General features: G+C 35.1%; 1 protein-coding gene across 1 annotated transcript in view; it reads left to right on the top strand.

Moving 5' to 3' along the window:
- The window catches only part of LOC113631603 (uncharacterized), a 147,262-nt gene extending 131,877 nt beyond the window's left edge, over window positions 1–15,385 (top strand). The window contains exons 9-10 of the mRNA XM_027128175.1: window positions 89–252; window positions 14,969–15,385. Coding sequence (XP_026983976.1) covers window positions 89–252; window positions 14,969–15,206 — 402 coding nt within the window. The 3' untranslated portion in view covers window positions 15,207–15,385. The remainder of the gene's footprint in view (window positions 1–88; window positions 253–14,968) is intronic.
- Window positions 15,386–16,388: the final 1,003 nt, after the last annotated feature.

Genomic DNA, 16,388 nt, shown 5'->3' with positions numbered 1-16,388 from the left:
GTGTATTTAAATTAATCTAACTTGATGATCAGTGTTTTCACCCTTATCTTATTTATTTATTTTTGTAATTTGTATCTTCTTTTGTCAGCGGCTTTCACATGACGGGGAGGCTCCTGTAGCTGATGCAGCAAAGCTGTACTGGATGTTTGAAAAAACCACGCAATCAGGAATCCTTGGTGTGGTGCTCACGGTGCTACTTTACGTGCTCCTGTTCATCATTTCATCTTTGATTTTATATTTGTATTGTCTCAGGTAAGATGTTTCAGTGGTTCCATTCCTCCGAGTGTTCAGCCTCCAGTCTTGTTGTTCTATGACTGGGCTGTGAGAAGATAGTTGAAGAAGTTAGAACCACGTCTCCACCTCAAAGGCAGAAATCTCTTTCTTGTGTGTTTACTGTCATGAAGACCAGCCGGGAAATTATTTCTTCTGGAGAAATTTTTTCTCCATTATAGGGAGAACTAATTTTGCTCTAAATCATTATACTTGTCTCTTCAAACTAAGGACCTACAGGAAACAAGGAGTAATACACAATGATACACAATGACATTCTGGGAAATTTCCTGGAAAGCTTGTCTAAACTTCTCTTTTCCTCATTCTTCTAACCCACTTTCTCCCCTCTCTTCCCACCCCTGCCAAAATCACCAGTAGGAGAATCCTCCTTCAACTTTGATCCTGAATATCATTGAGTATGGCTTGACAGGTCATTAATTTAACAAGCAAAATATGTGGGTGAAGAAAAACAAGAAAAGTAACAAATATAAGGCAGTATAAAAAGTGCTAGGAAGACTTTTCACTCTGTTGATGGTTTCCTTTGCTGTGCAGAAGCTTTTTATTTGGATACAGTCCCACTTGTCCAATTTTATTTCTGTTGCCTGTGCTTTTTAAAAGTCATTCTTATATCCATGAAATTATTGCCAAAACCAATGTCATGAAGCTTTCCTCCTAAATTTTTTTAAAAGAAATTTTGCAGTTTCAGGTCTTATACTTGTCTTTAATCTATTTTGAGTTGATTTTTGTGGATGGTTTTATATAGGGTTATTTTTTGCATGTGGATATCCAATTTTCCTAACACCATTTGTTGAAGAGACCATCCTTTTCCCATTGTGTACTCTTGGTACCTTGTTAAAGATCAGTTGATGAGCACGCATTTATTTCTGGACTCTCTAATCTGTTCTATTGCTCTATTGTATGTATTTATGCCAGTACCATACAGTTTTCATTACTGTTGCTTTGTAATATAATCCAGCAATTCCACTTCTGGAGATTTAGTCAAAAAATTAAAATCAGGATCTCAAAGAAATATTAGCACTCCCATTTTTATTGCAGCAATATTCACAATAGCCAAGCTGTAGAGATAACTTAAGTGTCCATTAGCAGATGAATGGGGAAAAATGTGGTATATACTTACAATGGAATATTGTTCAGCCTTAAAAAAGAAGGGAATCCTGAATTATGTAACAACATGGATGAATCTTGAGGACATTATGCTAAGTGAAATAAGCCAGTCATCAAAGGACAAATACTGCATGATTCCACTTAGATGAGATATCTAAAAAAGCAAAGTCACAGAAGCAGAGAGTAGAATAATGGTTGTCAAGGGCTGAGGAAAGGAAGAAATAGGAAGTTGTTATTCAACAGACATAAAGTTTCAGTTATGCAATATGATTAAATTCTAGAGATCTGCTATACAATACTGTGCCTATAATTGACAGTACTATACTGTGCACTTAAAAAATTGCTAAGAGGGTAGATTTCATGCTAAGTGTTTTACATAATTAAAAAAAAAAGTGCTAGGAAGAGGTCAACATAGGAGTCTCTGGGAGCATAGAGGAAAGGAACCAACCCAGGTCTGGAGGTGCATAGGGACAGTAGCCAAGTGCTTCAGTTGAAATATAACTCTTGAATAAGTTTTGAAGTTTTAATATAATTTAGCTAGAAGAAAAACAAACATGTTTGCAGGTGAAGGGAAGAGGTATAAGAACATATTGTTATGAGAAAATGTATTTGTCAAATCAAAAGTATTTTAATATGGCTGGAGTATAGGATATAGGGTGAGGGCAGTTGGCTGAGTTGAAATTAGGAATATAGTCAAGGACCAGATGAGAAAAGTCTTGAATATTGTGTTCTGGAGCTTGAATTTGTTCTAATGATAAAGTGCAATTATTGAAAGATTTTAAATGTCTTTAACTTTAGGAAGATCACTCTGCTCATAGAAAAGAAGATGAGATTTAATAGTGACCAGGTTGAAAACAAGAACGTCTAGTTAGAAAGCTATCTTAATAGTTTGGGCAAAGAGTGTCAAAAGCCTTAACTAAAGAGAATGAATGACACAGGAAATGGACAGTCGAGCCATATCTAAGAAATGGTTAAGTGACCCAGTATAACTACTGGGCTCATTGGAAGGTGAAGGAAAGGATAACATTTAGTAGAACCTTAAGTTTTGGAGTTGGGCAGATGGGTGGATGACTGTAGCATTCCTAGAGATAGGACACAGAGAGTAAACATTTAGAGGAGATAATGGGTTAAATTTTCCCTCAGATTGACCTTGAGATATCTTTGATATTGACAAGGGAAAATATATCATAAGACGTTAGTATAGATGAGTATAGAGCTCAGAGAAAACAATATAAACTACAGATTTGGGTGGAGGAAGCCTTGAGTTTCATTGCTTTGTAGGGTAGAGGCTAGATTGCAGTGGGCTGAGTGAAGGACACGGAGTCAAGACTTACGCCAATTCTTTTCACAAAACCATGATGCAAATGGAGAGTGGTTGGAAAAAAGGTTTTTAAAAAGAGTGGCTTTTAATATGGGTGTGGTTTGAATATATTAATATGCCTATATGATAATTCTAAACGAAGGAGAAATATGGAGGATGTCTAAGCAAGGGAGGATGATTGATTGAGCAAGGTCTCTGAAGACCCGAAGTTGAGTACATGTGATGACAAACCTTGGATTTAGGGAAAAAAGTCTTATCTCTTGATGTGATAGGTAAAGAGATAAGGACAATTGCAAATGCAAGCACATTTGATAGCCATTATTATTTCCTATGAAATGGGAGGTGAATTCACTCCTTAACTTTTCCTTCAGTAGACTGATCATTCTCTGATGGGGCCCTTTGGTCACTAACATAGGGGTAGTAAAGTTGTCTAATTGTCAGGGGATCCACGTTGTTTAGGCACAGTCTTGGTTTATATTTGGACATGTCAGAAGCACTGCATGTCATCTTTCCTGAGCACTTACGTTCCTGGGGAAGGGAAGAAAGTCTTCCGTGATCATTCAGTTTTCATTTGCTCACTAACTTGTCGTGTAGCCTTAGGCAATGATGTTCACTTGCTGGATTTTAGGCATTTTCTTGTGTAACACGTATATGTAGATCTTACAAGAGGCTCTACATGAAGTGTAACTACTACTTAATATGACTAGAGTTTCCTAGAGGAGTTAAAGAAATAAAATAGTGTATCATGTTGTTTAGACTTTTGTAGGATTAAAAAAATGATCGGGTCATGGTAGGTCTCTTTCATTCCCATATCACTATATCTCTTCTCACTTAAAATAAGATAAATGTTTACAACGATGCTTTGCTTGCTCCAAAGTCTACATTTTTATTGTCAAGAGTACTTGTAAAGTATAAAAAAATGCAAGCACAAAATTTATGCACCAAATAAGTGCGATTTAATCTTTTGCTACCTAAACAAATAGTTGTTTGCTTTAAAATAAAACAGGAAGATTACCCCATGGGGAAGGGTTGATAGGAGGTGTGGGAAGATCTGTAATGGAGGAAGAAATGATTAAGGGAAGAGGAAGTGTCCAGACATCATAGAGAATGAAACTAAAACAAAATTCAGGAGGAATAAACAAGTTTTGTTCACTCTTTCCCCCCAGCCCCTCACTGTCTTTGTGCTTAACCTGTCTCGTCAGAACTAGGCATGCTCAGTAACTGTAAGCAGGTTTTGTTTGTATTTTAGAAGTAGATGCTCTTAAGAGTCCTTTGGGTGATGATAAATTTACAGTTGTATCCAACGGGGAAAATACCTGTATTTTCCATACAAATAAATAAAGTCACTCCAACATGTCTGCTGAATAATTATCTCTTAACTGATATTTCTAAACTCTCTTTTTCTGAGATGGTGGAGAGCAGGGCAGCCCAGCTCTTCTATGAAGCAAGCACTGTCACCATCAGAGGCATCTGGTCAATGAAATGGGGTTTTGCTCTGACATAAAAGTAGGCAAAGAGACACAGAAATCAGAAGAACTCATCTCAGTGAAAAAATCCCAATATGGATCTGTGCATGTTGACTGATTTAGGTTAGCATTCCTATTCCAGATGTTAAAGCAACACTCCTAACTCTTCCGGGCTTTTGAATCAGTGCTGTCAAAATGTGATAACACTGCTGGCATAAAGGAAGTACAAAGAAGATCAAGGCTGTGGTGCAGGATGTTAATAGAGCATTTTGTGTAGCTCTGGGCACCAGAAGCTCCACATTATGGGGACTGGCTGTGTAAGCTCCAGATTGGACCCTATTGAATTTGGCTGATTGGATCTCATTTCTCTAAGAGCCTGAATAATTTCTTGCTGAAGTGTTTCTACTAGAAAAATTCTCACTTTCCATAGCTCTAGGAGAAGAATTGACCAGAATGCTGGTTCTTTGCCTCTGTGCAAGGAGGTTCTTGAGCTGGGTGTAATTACTTTGACTGGATTTTGTAGCTGTAAAAAAAACATTGATCTTTTTAATGGTTTTCCTTATTATAGTAAGGATATGTTATTTAGTAAAAAAATTGAAACTACTGAAAAGAATCAAAAAATAAATTAAAAGCATCAATAATCTCACCATTGAAACAAAGCATTGTTAATCTTTTGATAAATTTATTTCAGTCTTTTCCTGTGTATATTTTTTTTTACAAAGTTGAAATTGTACTGTAAGTATAACTTTATATGTTGATTTTTATGTTTGTTTTTTTAAATTGAAGTATAGTTAATTTATAATGTGTTAGTTTCAAGTGTATAGCAAGTGATTCAGTTATACATATATATATTTTTTCAGATTATTTTCCGTTATAGGTTATTAAAAGATACTGAGTCGAGTTCCTTGTGCTATACAGTAGGTCCTTGTTGTTCATCTATTTTATGTATAGTAGTGTGTATATGTTATCCCAAATTCCTAATTTATCTCCCCCCCGCACCTCCTGCTATCCTCTTTGGTAATCATAAGTTTGTTTTCTATGTCTGTGAGTCTATTTCTGTTTGTAAATAAGTTCATTTGCATCATTTTTAGATTCCACACGTAAGTGATATCATATGATATTTTCTTTCTCTGATACATGTTGATTTCAAACTTAATGTTATATGATATTTTCATGTTATTTCATGAACATACAATGCCTATACAATATTTTATACCATATAAGCAGTATAAAATATTTAAATATTGCTTTATTCCTGGACAATAGATTATTTTCATTTTTGTGCATCTTATAAATAATTCTGATGAACATCTTAAGCCTCAGGGTCTTGTCCCCATTTTTAATCATTCTTTGAATAGAGTCCTAGAGACCCAGAAATTCGGGTTCAGAGAGTTTGATGTTTCCAAGACATTTGATAACTATTGTGAACTTATTTTCTAGAGAAGTTGTATAGAGTTATGCTTCCACAGCCGTGCATGAGGAAACTTAGCAAGTCGTGTTCACATCATGTGTGAACCTTTTATAATCTCATGGAAGAAATGAAATCTCATCCTTTTCTAAATGTGCCTGCATCTTCTAGTCACTAAATATTCTCAATATGCTTATCACACATTTATATTTTCCTCTTGTGTGAATTGCCTTTTAAGTGTCCTTTTGCCTTCCTTTCTATAGAGTATTTAAATGTTTTTCTTACTGAGTTATACGAGTTTAATATATAATAACAGTATTAATGCTTGTGGATATTTTCTCCATTTGAAAATTATCTTTTAAATTAATTTTTTATTTTGAAAAAATAGATATTTATAATTCATATACAGTAAAGTCTTTTGATCATTTTTATAACTTTAAATACCTCTTAATCAAAATAATCTTTCCTCATTCAGAAATTTTACAATTATTTGCTTCTATTTTTATTAAGTTGGACATTTTTTCATTAAATTCCTTATCATAAGCTATGTAGAATTCATGTGATGTGGATAGTGTCAAGATCTAAAGGAGACATCCTTTTATTTTTTATTTTTCTGGTCTGTTCTTTAAGTTTGTATTATCTTTAGATATTAGCTGTTTTGCCATTTTATCTTACTGGTTTTTCTTTTAGGTAATTTTAATTCATCAGCTTATGTTTTGGATGTGATAGAGCTCTTCTTTTCCAGAGGTTTTTTTTTTTTTCATTTTCCTTTTTACCAGACTTTTATAGATGGTCATCTACAGGCATTGGCATAAGGGAGAAACTCTAATGACCACCGATGCCTCTCAGACTGTTTACTGTGTATTTAACTTTTCAGCGTTCTTTGTAATTCTTCCAAGTAAAGCTTCTATTGATTTTATATGGATACTTTAAATTCTTTATCTGAATAGTCCAAAAGATCTATAGGCTGCACACATATTTTTTGTAATATGCAGATAATGAGAAACCACAATTTAAATGACAGATTTGTTAAAGCTTTTATATTCCTGGAAGCAGTACACAAATCTGAAAGACTGATATTCGAGTTAATTAGTATTTGGGGCGCTGATGTCTTCTTGATCATTGTCTTAATAGTTCTGAATAGCCTTATAAGTTTTAGCTACTGTCATTTATTACTTAGGAAAGTTAATTTAGATTAAAATAACTTAAAGACAGATTTTGATGAGAATATTATGAGCGTATTCATCGTCTAGGGAATATGTATAAGACAATCAAAGATTTTCCACTTCGGAATCAATCTTCCTTACAATTTTCCTTACTAAAGGCAAAATATTATTTACCATGTAAAGGAAAAAGCTCTAAATATTGCTAAATAATTTTCATCCCTCTTAAATTGTCACTGAGTTATGGGCACTCTACGCCCTGAGAGGCAGAAATGAACTATGTACACTTTGACATGCTTGTATAGGAATAGACCTCTTTAAAAGATTCGGATGCTACATTGTGTCAGCTCCAGTAAACTGAAAAATTGTAACCAAAATGGCTCATTGCTTTGGGTCCAGATCAATTCACTGATCACCCATTTGCCAAAAGCCCATCGGTATCCTCCCCCTGTTCCCCATAACCAAGCTCTCTGATGTGGGCGGTTGACCTCATGCTGTATCCTGACTCCCCTTCCATGTTTTCTTCTGCAAATAGAAGGGTCTATTTCTACTCCAACTATCCCCATCTATAGCTGCAAGAAGCTGGGTCAGAGATAAATAGAACATTCCTTGACATGATATTCTCTTATAAGAATAAAATAAAAGCTGGTCAATTAAGTCTAAATTGTTAATCAGTCATTTGGTGAACTGGGTTTTGGTAAATTAGCCTGCTTCTATAACTCTAGGATAAAAGAAACTAATCTACTGGATCGCTTTTTATTTATTTATTTATTTATTTATTTATTTATTTATTTATTTATTTATTTATTTATTTATTTAAATCCAGAGCTTGTGGGAAAGTGGGTATGTGAGTTCTGACCAATAGCAAGTAGGTGTTAAGACAGTATATGTACCTGAATGAGGTGACAATGTGTAGATTATCTTGTTGGCACAGTCCAAATTTGTGGTTTGGGTTTGTTTTAGGTCATGGGGACATGAAGTTTCCTTTTTCACTTCCATGTAAGTACTTGCACCTATAGCATAATGTGTACAAGCCAATGTTATTCTCCACTTCTCTGCCTTAGCATTATGTATAATCTCTAAAAATCTTCCTGAAGCATTTTCACTATACTTATCACTAAAACACTTGAACAAACAAATAATCAAACAAAAAGAGCAACAATTTTGGTTTGCTGCCACAAGCCAATGAGGATTACATGTACATAAAATGGTATGTTAAACTCTGAACCATGTATTTTAAATGTTACATCAGTAGTCAACTAAAAATGAAAAAGAACTATAGAGGCAAAATAACTAGAAACTCTGGACTGAGGACTGAAGGCAAGATTGTTAACTCTAGAATTCACCAGTCTCCTCTCTGGACCCAGAAAAGTGTCTGGAATACAACGGACGCACAACTAATATGTGTTCGATTAAAAACGTGAACAAATAAATGAATACAATATCTACGTGATGAAGATACACCTTCTTTTTCAGATAAAATGGGGCTCACAGTCTGTATGTTCAAATGACACTAGCTCCCAAGTGTTTTTTATTTTGAACTCATCCAGAGTATAATGAAGACGTGTGAAAAGGGACACACATGGCTCTCACGTGTGTTAATTTGATTTATCCAAGTGATCAGGATAGGGTTTTAGTTTGAATTCTTTGGCAACAGCCAATTTCTAAAAAAATACAGTGCAGTGTGGAAGGAGAAATTTTAAAGGGTCATGATGACGCACATAGCAGGGGAAATGCAAAACATTTGGGCACTGTATGTAAGAAATCCAAAGGACCTTGGGAAGTGCTGACCACATCATAGGTGCAGAATGATCTCTAGCTCCCCTCTCGCCAATACTCAATTCCACTATCCCAAAATCCCTACACCCCACCTCCCTATCTGAGTAGTCTTTTCTCTTTAGTGATCTGGTAAGTAGGCTAATATGTGGCATGCTTAGATGTTCAAAACAGCAGACGAGTTTCTGGTGATCTTGGACACACTTGTAATGGAGCTGTCATCCTGCAGCGCACAAATGATAGAAGGTGTCTCAGCCTTAGGTCTGGGTTAAGTGCTTGAGCAATACCTTTGCTATCGATGTTGATCATGAGACTAGGACCTATTATCAGCCCTGTGTTTTCTTAGTGGCTAAGACCTCACAGATTAGTTTGATTTGAGAAAACACTGCCATAAGTTCTTCTGGTTCACTTACTCTTTCTAGTTTGGGTTTCCCTAGTAAACCTGATGCATCTACATGACCTAATTCCTTCAGTGCAACATAAGACAGTATGAACTCGTAGAGCTGGCCCTTGTGGTCGTGAGAAAGAATAGAATCCTAACCCTAACAAATATATTATTGGCTCTCATAATAATTTCAGAATCTCCAAGTATAGGTTCAAAAAACTTCCATCACATGCCGTACAGATCAGCGAAATGGAGATTACAAATAAAAGTTTTAACATTTTCCTTTTAGTTACTGAATAGTAATTTTTGTCGTGTCCTGAGCACTTACTGTATATGCCAACCCTGGTTTGAATACAGTATATAGATTACCTCACTTAAACCTCAGACTGAGTCTGTGATTCAGGACCAGTTACTGTCATCTCCTTTCATATGAAGAAACCAAGCCTTCATGACTTTAAGTCATTTGCCTAAGGTTGCAACTCCTATCTTTACGCAGTCTTTGCAACTCCCCAAACTGCAATATTACTTCTATGTCGTATTTCTTAATTTTTTTTAACAATAAGATTACTTAAAATTCACATCTGTGGTTAATTTTTGCCTAATGAATGGCTGTGATGTAGTGGTTCAATATCTGGCTTGAATCTTGGCTCTGTTACTTATCAGCTGTGTGTCCTCTGGCAATAGTTTAACCTCTCTGACTCTCTTTCATTTATCTTTAAAATGTGAGTAGTAAAATCAAACTTAAACCTTGATCTGCTCCTTTGGAACAAGTTAATTGATTTAAATTGTATATTTCTAACAGATTTGTAATTTAGGCAGCTAAGTTTAGTTCTAAAATTTAGCTCTTCCAAGATACATATGAATTTAATTAAGCAATTTAGAACTTTCTATTAACTTTGACAACTGCACGTATGTATGTCAATGGGACTTCCAAATCGACATTCTGAAAAGAAACTCATTGTCTTCTGCTCCAGATCACCTCTTCACGTAGGGTTCCCTTTCTCAGTAAATGCTAAGATCACCTATCCAGTTCTGAAGAAAGAAGGAAGGAAGGAAAGGAAGGAAAAGAAGGAAGGAAGGAAAGAAGGAAGGAAGGAAGGGGTTTCCTGTATCAGTAAATGCAAGATCACCCATCCAGTTCTGGAAAGAAGAAACAAACGAACAAACGTGGGAGGTGTCCTCAAACACTTTCTCTCTCTCACCCTCCATACAAACCTTCTCCAGGTTCTGGTGGCTCCTTAGCTCTTGAACCAGTTCACCTCATTCCATCCATAGGGTCCTTTCCCTGTCCGATATGCCCTAATCTCTCCCATGACTTACTGTAACAGCAGCCTTCAACTAGTCTTCCTATATTCCCTCTTGCCCCTTTTAATCTATTCTCAGTGTCACCAGAATCATTTTTAATTTAAAAAAATCTCTTCTTGCTTTAATGGCTCCTATTACTCTTACAAATATGAGGTCTCTTGATTGGGGCCATGCCTTCCCCACATTGTACAACCTTAATACTCTGTGGCCGCCCCATCACTCTGTGAGTCATGAGGGCTCCTTTCCCCCTCCTTCCAGGAATCTTCCCCTATCCTCTCCCCTACTGGTTGCACTTACCAAGTACTTGGCATTTGATAGACACATGTGAATATTTTCTGACCAAGTAAATACATGAATGAGGAGTGAATTAGGAGGATGATTGTCCCCTTACAAACGTGAGACTCTACACATACATTGAAGGATGTACACTTCATAACTAGAACCCTGTGACAGGACTGTCTCTGGAAATGGTGGTGGAGGGATGCGGGTGGTTCTTCACTATTTCCCATTGCGTGCACATTTTTACTTTCTGAGTTTCTTTTTCCTTTTACTAAAATTACTTTTCCTTCTTTATGGCTTCCTTGTATTTCCCTTTTTCTCCATTTAGTACAAGTTCATACCAAAGCCATTTGGATTTTAATTACTATTAAACAGAATGGTGACTGCTCAAGTATTTCTAGAAAGCCAACCAAAGCTTTCTCCATACATATAAGCACTTCAGTGTCACACCTCATCTAAAGTGTTCAACAATTCTGCTAAAGAATATTTGTATTTTAGAAAAAAATTTTAAATATTAAAAAAAATGAATGAATGAATTTCAGCAAGCATATGCTTGTCACTCTATAAGAAGCTTGACTGTTTACATGCTGTCTATTCAGAGCTGTACATGCCACAGTCTAATGTATTTACACCAGCAGGTAAGTAGTTTTCAAAGTTAAATCATAAGCACATTGACTACAATATGTATAAAGCCATACTGCTGAAATCTTTTGTAACTTTTGGAGTTAGAAATAAGCAGTCATATTTGATTCTTCTTCATTTTTATATATTTTTTGAATTTAGAGCTATTTTAAGTCATAGCTTCCATCCTTTTCATGATCCTTAAAATACTATATTAGCTAAATGTTCACACTTGTCCTTTTTAGCTTGAAAAGAAATGTCACATGCTAGGTTTCTGTAAATGACCCACATTCAGATGTGAACCAAACATAATAGCTTCTGCCATTCATCAAGCAGTGAATTGCTTCAAATGTAGGACACAGGGCAGAGGACTTTGTAAATTACTTTGTTTCATTGTCCATCACCAGAACCTGTGGCATAATATGTGACCTATTTCTATAAACAATAATGCCTAAGGCTTTATGAACAGGTGGAATGTAGTCTCTCTTTTAATTACATTTTGAAGAAATTTAAAAATGTAAAATTTTTAGACATATTGAATAGTTGTATTGTCAAAAGAAATTAAATTTTTCAACCATCACCATGTAATGTGTATTTCAGTAGAATATCATAAAATTTTAGCTTTTTATTAAAAACAAACCTACACAGGTTGCAAAAGTAGTGCAATGACCTTGTGTATTCTCCTTTTAGATTCACTAATCAATAGAATTCTTTCCATGTTTGCCTTTCTCCTTTTCTCTCTTTCATCCAATATGATCCAGTATCTTCAATTTTATTCAGTTCAATCTGATATTTATACACACATACCCAAAATGGCAAAAATATGAAAATACATGCGTGTATTTGTGTTATCTTTAACCTATTTGAAAATAACAAACTTTCATAACTAAATATGATCATGGAAAGTTGAAATTTAACATTTTATTGAACAATTCTAATACTGTAAATACACAGAGAAAATAGTTTGCTGCTCTTTGTCATCAATGTCTACCAATGCCCGATTTATTTATGAAATTGGAACTGTTTTTTTACATTTTTTATCTTAATAGAAATTATTCTAACATTTAGCTGGAATCATTAACTTTCTCAAGAGAACCAAAAAAGTGAATGTTTAATAGATGTTCACCAAATTTGATCCGTATGGACTGCATAAATATCCAAAAGGATAAAACAATTCACTTTTGGATAAATGTTATATTGCTTGACTGATTATATTATCAAATGAATTACAGAATTATCAACGTTCAATTTATTTCTAAATTTTGCATATACGACTATGACCAGACTATTTTCTCCTTGTTTGTGTAAGCTGGCTCTGTAGAGCTGAGAAATATGCTAAAAACTAATAGAGGTTGGTAAGTTGACTCATTCACAACCCATAGTGAAGCTTTTCACTGGGAAATGCCACTCAAAATGGCAAAAAAAAATATTAAAAATCAAAATAAAACATAATTGACCTTCATACAGCTTTCCACATTCCAGTGTGCCATTTTGTTCTCTGTTAAAGCATTTGTTTACCGTCCTGTAGATCCTGGCTTGGATATTTGTATAATTATTCTTTCACCCAGAATGAAGGAGATGTAAAGAGGAGACAGACATTTCCTGGGCAAAAGGAGCAGAAGCTAGCAGAAACAGGACTGTGATTCCTAATTAATTCAAAGTTAATTGCATTGTTGATAATCCTGCACTTAAAATCTTCATATAGAAAATGTTTATGGCAGCAAATTGACAGTAATTTAACTACATTAAATCTTACCACCATTAAAAGAAAAAGATGAATGTTACATTAAACAAGCTTAAGAGAATGGTAAAGCCTAGTTCTTGTTTAACAAGACAACTCGCAAATCACTCACATTGCTGACCTAGAATCTCCAAACATAGTAAGAATAGCAGTTGCATTTCAAGATGTCACCAAGCCATGTGGACCATCAGAGACGCCGGGTGGCAGTTTTGCTTTTTCAGTTGTTTCTCAGTATCCATGGGAGATTGGTTCCGGGAGATAAGATGCTCAAGTCCTGTAGTCAGCCTTCCAAATCCTGGGGTTCCACCTCCTAGGAATCAATGAACTGTAGAACTGCGGATTGTGTATTAAGTTTGTGATACATGATTGGCTGAACCTGTGGATGTGAAACCCAGACATAAGAAGGGTGACTATATTTATTGAAAAATATCTGTGTGTAAGTGGATCTGAACAATTCAAATCCATGTTGTTCAAGGGTCACCTGTACTTAGAATCATCTGTGGATTATTTATAATGCCTAATACAATGTAAATGCTATGTAAATAGTTACCTGTGTACAGCAAATTCAAGTTTTGCTTTTAGGAACTTCATGGAATTCTTTTTCAAAATTTTTTCAATCCCTGATTTGTTGAATCTGTAGGTATAGAACCTGCAGATACAGAAGGCTGACTGCATTTCCACTATGTGATGAATGAAAAATAGTTGGGGGGAAAAAAGACACATGCACCTTAGTTGGCAAGAAGGGTCAAAAAAATCTGTTTTGGAAAGGATCTAGTTAAATGAAGATATGTGTTGTGTCTTTTATTTTCACTGAAGAGTCAGATGATGGAATAAAATGAACTTTGGAGTTAACTCTGAGTTTAAATTCTCTCTCTGTTGCTTATAAAGAGTAAGACTAACTTTTGATTTTAACATGTAAATATGTAAATGACAGGATTAAGGTAAAGCTAGGTAACACAGTGAATGTGAAATGAACTACCATTATAATAGGAAAGCAATACATTTAAATTTTATTATCTAGCCCATTTAAAGCAAAATATAATTATCCTGATCATTGAAAGAAAATACTTAAAATTCTCCACACCGTGTAGAAAGACATTTCCATGTGATCCTTAATTATCTTGATAGTCCAATTTATATTTTGGGCATCTTGTAAAAACTTACTTCTCAGATGGGTAGTTTATTGACACTGTGATGCATTAGGGTTCTTGATCTGGTCTACAGACTGTTAGTGGCACAATTCTATCTTTTTTAAACTGGTTCCAGGCAAACCTGGTCAGCCAAGTGTCCACTAAGTCACAGGATAAATATGATATTTCCCCAGAGTCTTAATTTTACTTAAACTTTTACAAAAAACGAGCATTATATTAAAACAAATATACTGATAGATTAGGGATAGAATACACATTTTCTCTTCTCTGAACTTAGAGGTAATTTATGGGAAAGTTTTATAAGCATTGGCTTAATTAATGTTTATAGTACTCATCTAAATGTTACTAATGAAGTATTAATATTTTTTAGTAAGATACTTTGCTGTCAGTTTATCAATATCACAAGAAAAGCAGTGCTTTTCTAAATGACTATTTGGAGATGTTTTGAAAAATGGGAAAAGATTAAATGAGTCGCTCATCAGGTTAGATACTCCACCAGATTTGTCCGTTTATTACTCACGCTGTAAAGCAACCAACCAAGCAAAACCTCTGTGCTGACTGAGCTTGTGGCATGACGCTAAAACCAACTTGCTGAGGAAATATAAATCCAAACTCAAATTCCCTTTGACAAATCCCTTTCATTTGGACACTCATATACAAACTAATGGCTAAATATTTCTCATTTTTCTACAGTCTATAACTTAGAATCAGACATAGTAGGCTTCTAGGAGATAGCTGTAAAAACCCCAAATTGTTGTTGTTGGATTATGCTATCTAGCAGAGAAAATCATTAAATCATTTCTGGAATCTTAGTCAAATAATTTCTGAAAAAGAAAGGGGACTAGTGAATTAAATACATAGAAATTTATAAAAGAGACAAAGTGTTTAATAACATTTTTGGAAAAAAGCAAACAATATTTGGGAAAAAAACCAAATAACAAATGATTTTGCTTTTAGATTGCACAATGATTCCTGGATATTAGACGCATTTCAGCGCATCCACAGTGAAGAAACCAAGTTTTTTATACCATATGATTTGGAGATTTCCAATCAGGAGCTAAGCTATATAGTAAAAAGATCTGAGCAATGGAGAGGACTCAATGGTGAGAGAAGGAAGGTGAGTTGGTTTGAAGTAGATTTGTGTTTTGACTGCACGAAAGAAGCTCATTCCGTTAGCATATCTGTCAGCTGTTAAATTTTCTCACATTGTTTTTTGAAGCCATTTACTATTGTATTTGATCACCACCACTGTACAAATCTTGCCGCTCAATTGTATGTTTATTTTTTTATTAGTCGAGATGAGGAGACATGACCAGATGGTACTTATAGTTCAGCACTCTTATTTTCTTATAAAAATATTTATTGATACCTGCCATATACATATATGTATGTGTATATGTATGTGTGTGTGTGTATATATATATATATGGCAAAATACACAACGGTTACGAAGAACATAAAAGAATGAGTTTCCACACATGACAAGATTTTCAGCTTTAAAGTGACTTTGAGTGAACAGGAGGGAAGGGATATTACTTCTGCCTTTCTCCTTTGATGCTTTTGTTAGTCAGTCCCCTAGACTAATTTCCCTCTTTCAGGAGAAATCTCCTTTGCCTTTTTCATTGGCTTCACCAGGCTCTTACGTGTTAGCGTCTCCCAGGGTTCTGTACTTGGTTTATTCCTTGTCTGACTCTCCATAGTTCTTTGATAAACCTCCTTTCAAACTGTGTCTTCCATCCGGCTGAAGATGATCAAATACGTGTCTCCAGGATACACCTCCTTTCTGAGTCCCCCCAAAATACAATCCAGCAGCCTACTTGATATCTCCAGATGAATGTCCCGAATTTACCTAAAACCTAGTATGGTCCAAACAAAATCGACTTAGTTAATTAATTAATGCATACATTTTACCTGTGCCATTTACACTTCCGTAATCTCTGTACTTGGCATTTTCATGTACTCTGAATCACAAAGATCTAAAACTCAAGAGTTTTTCTAGACTTTTCTTTGTCTTCCTTAATATCTCCTCTTCTCTATTCCATTTGCTACTACCTATGTCTAGGACCTCAATACCCACCTTCTGAATGACAGCCATACTTTGCCAATGGCTTTCTCTGCCTTCAATCTCATGCTACAGTTGCCACATTGTTGCACTGTCCATGAATTCATTCTCGTCTCTTGTCAAAATAGTATTTCTAAAATGCAAGTCTGACCCTGCAGTCCCCTGTCATAAAACCTTCAATAACTTCATACTATTGTGTGTTTGCCCTCTGATCTGATTCTTTTCTACCTCTCCAGTGACATCTCCTGTGTGCTCATCTCTCCCATCCTTTCTGAACATTCCTCTTACCAAATGCTTCTTAGCAAAATATGAGGA

The sequence above is a fragment of the Aethalodelphis obliquidens genome, unplaced genomic scaffold (assembly GCF_003676395.1).
Source record: "Aethalodelphis obliquidens isolate GAN/ISIS:26980383/991018 unplaced genomic scaffold, ASM367639v1 scaffold34, whole genome shotgun sequence".
NCBI lineage: Eukaryota > Metazoa > Chordata > Mammalia > Artiodactyla > Delphinidae > Aethalodelphis > Aethalodelphis obliquidens.
Note: the sequence above shows the minus strand (reverse complement) of the source record. Positions and strands in the feature narration are given on the sequence as shown.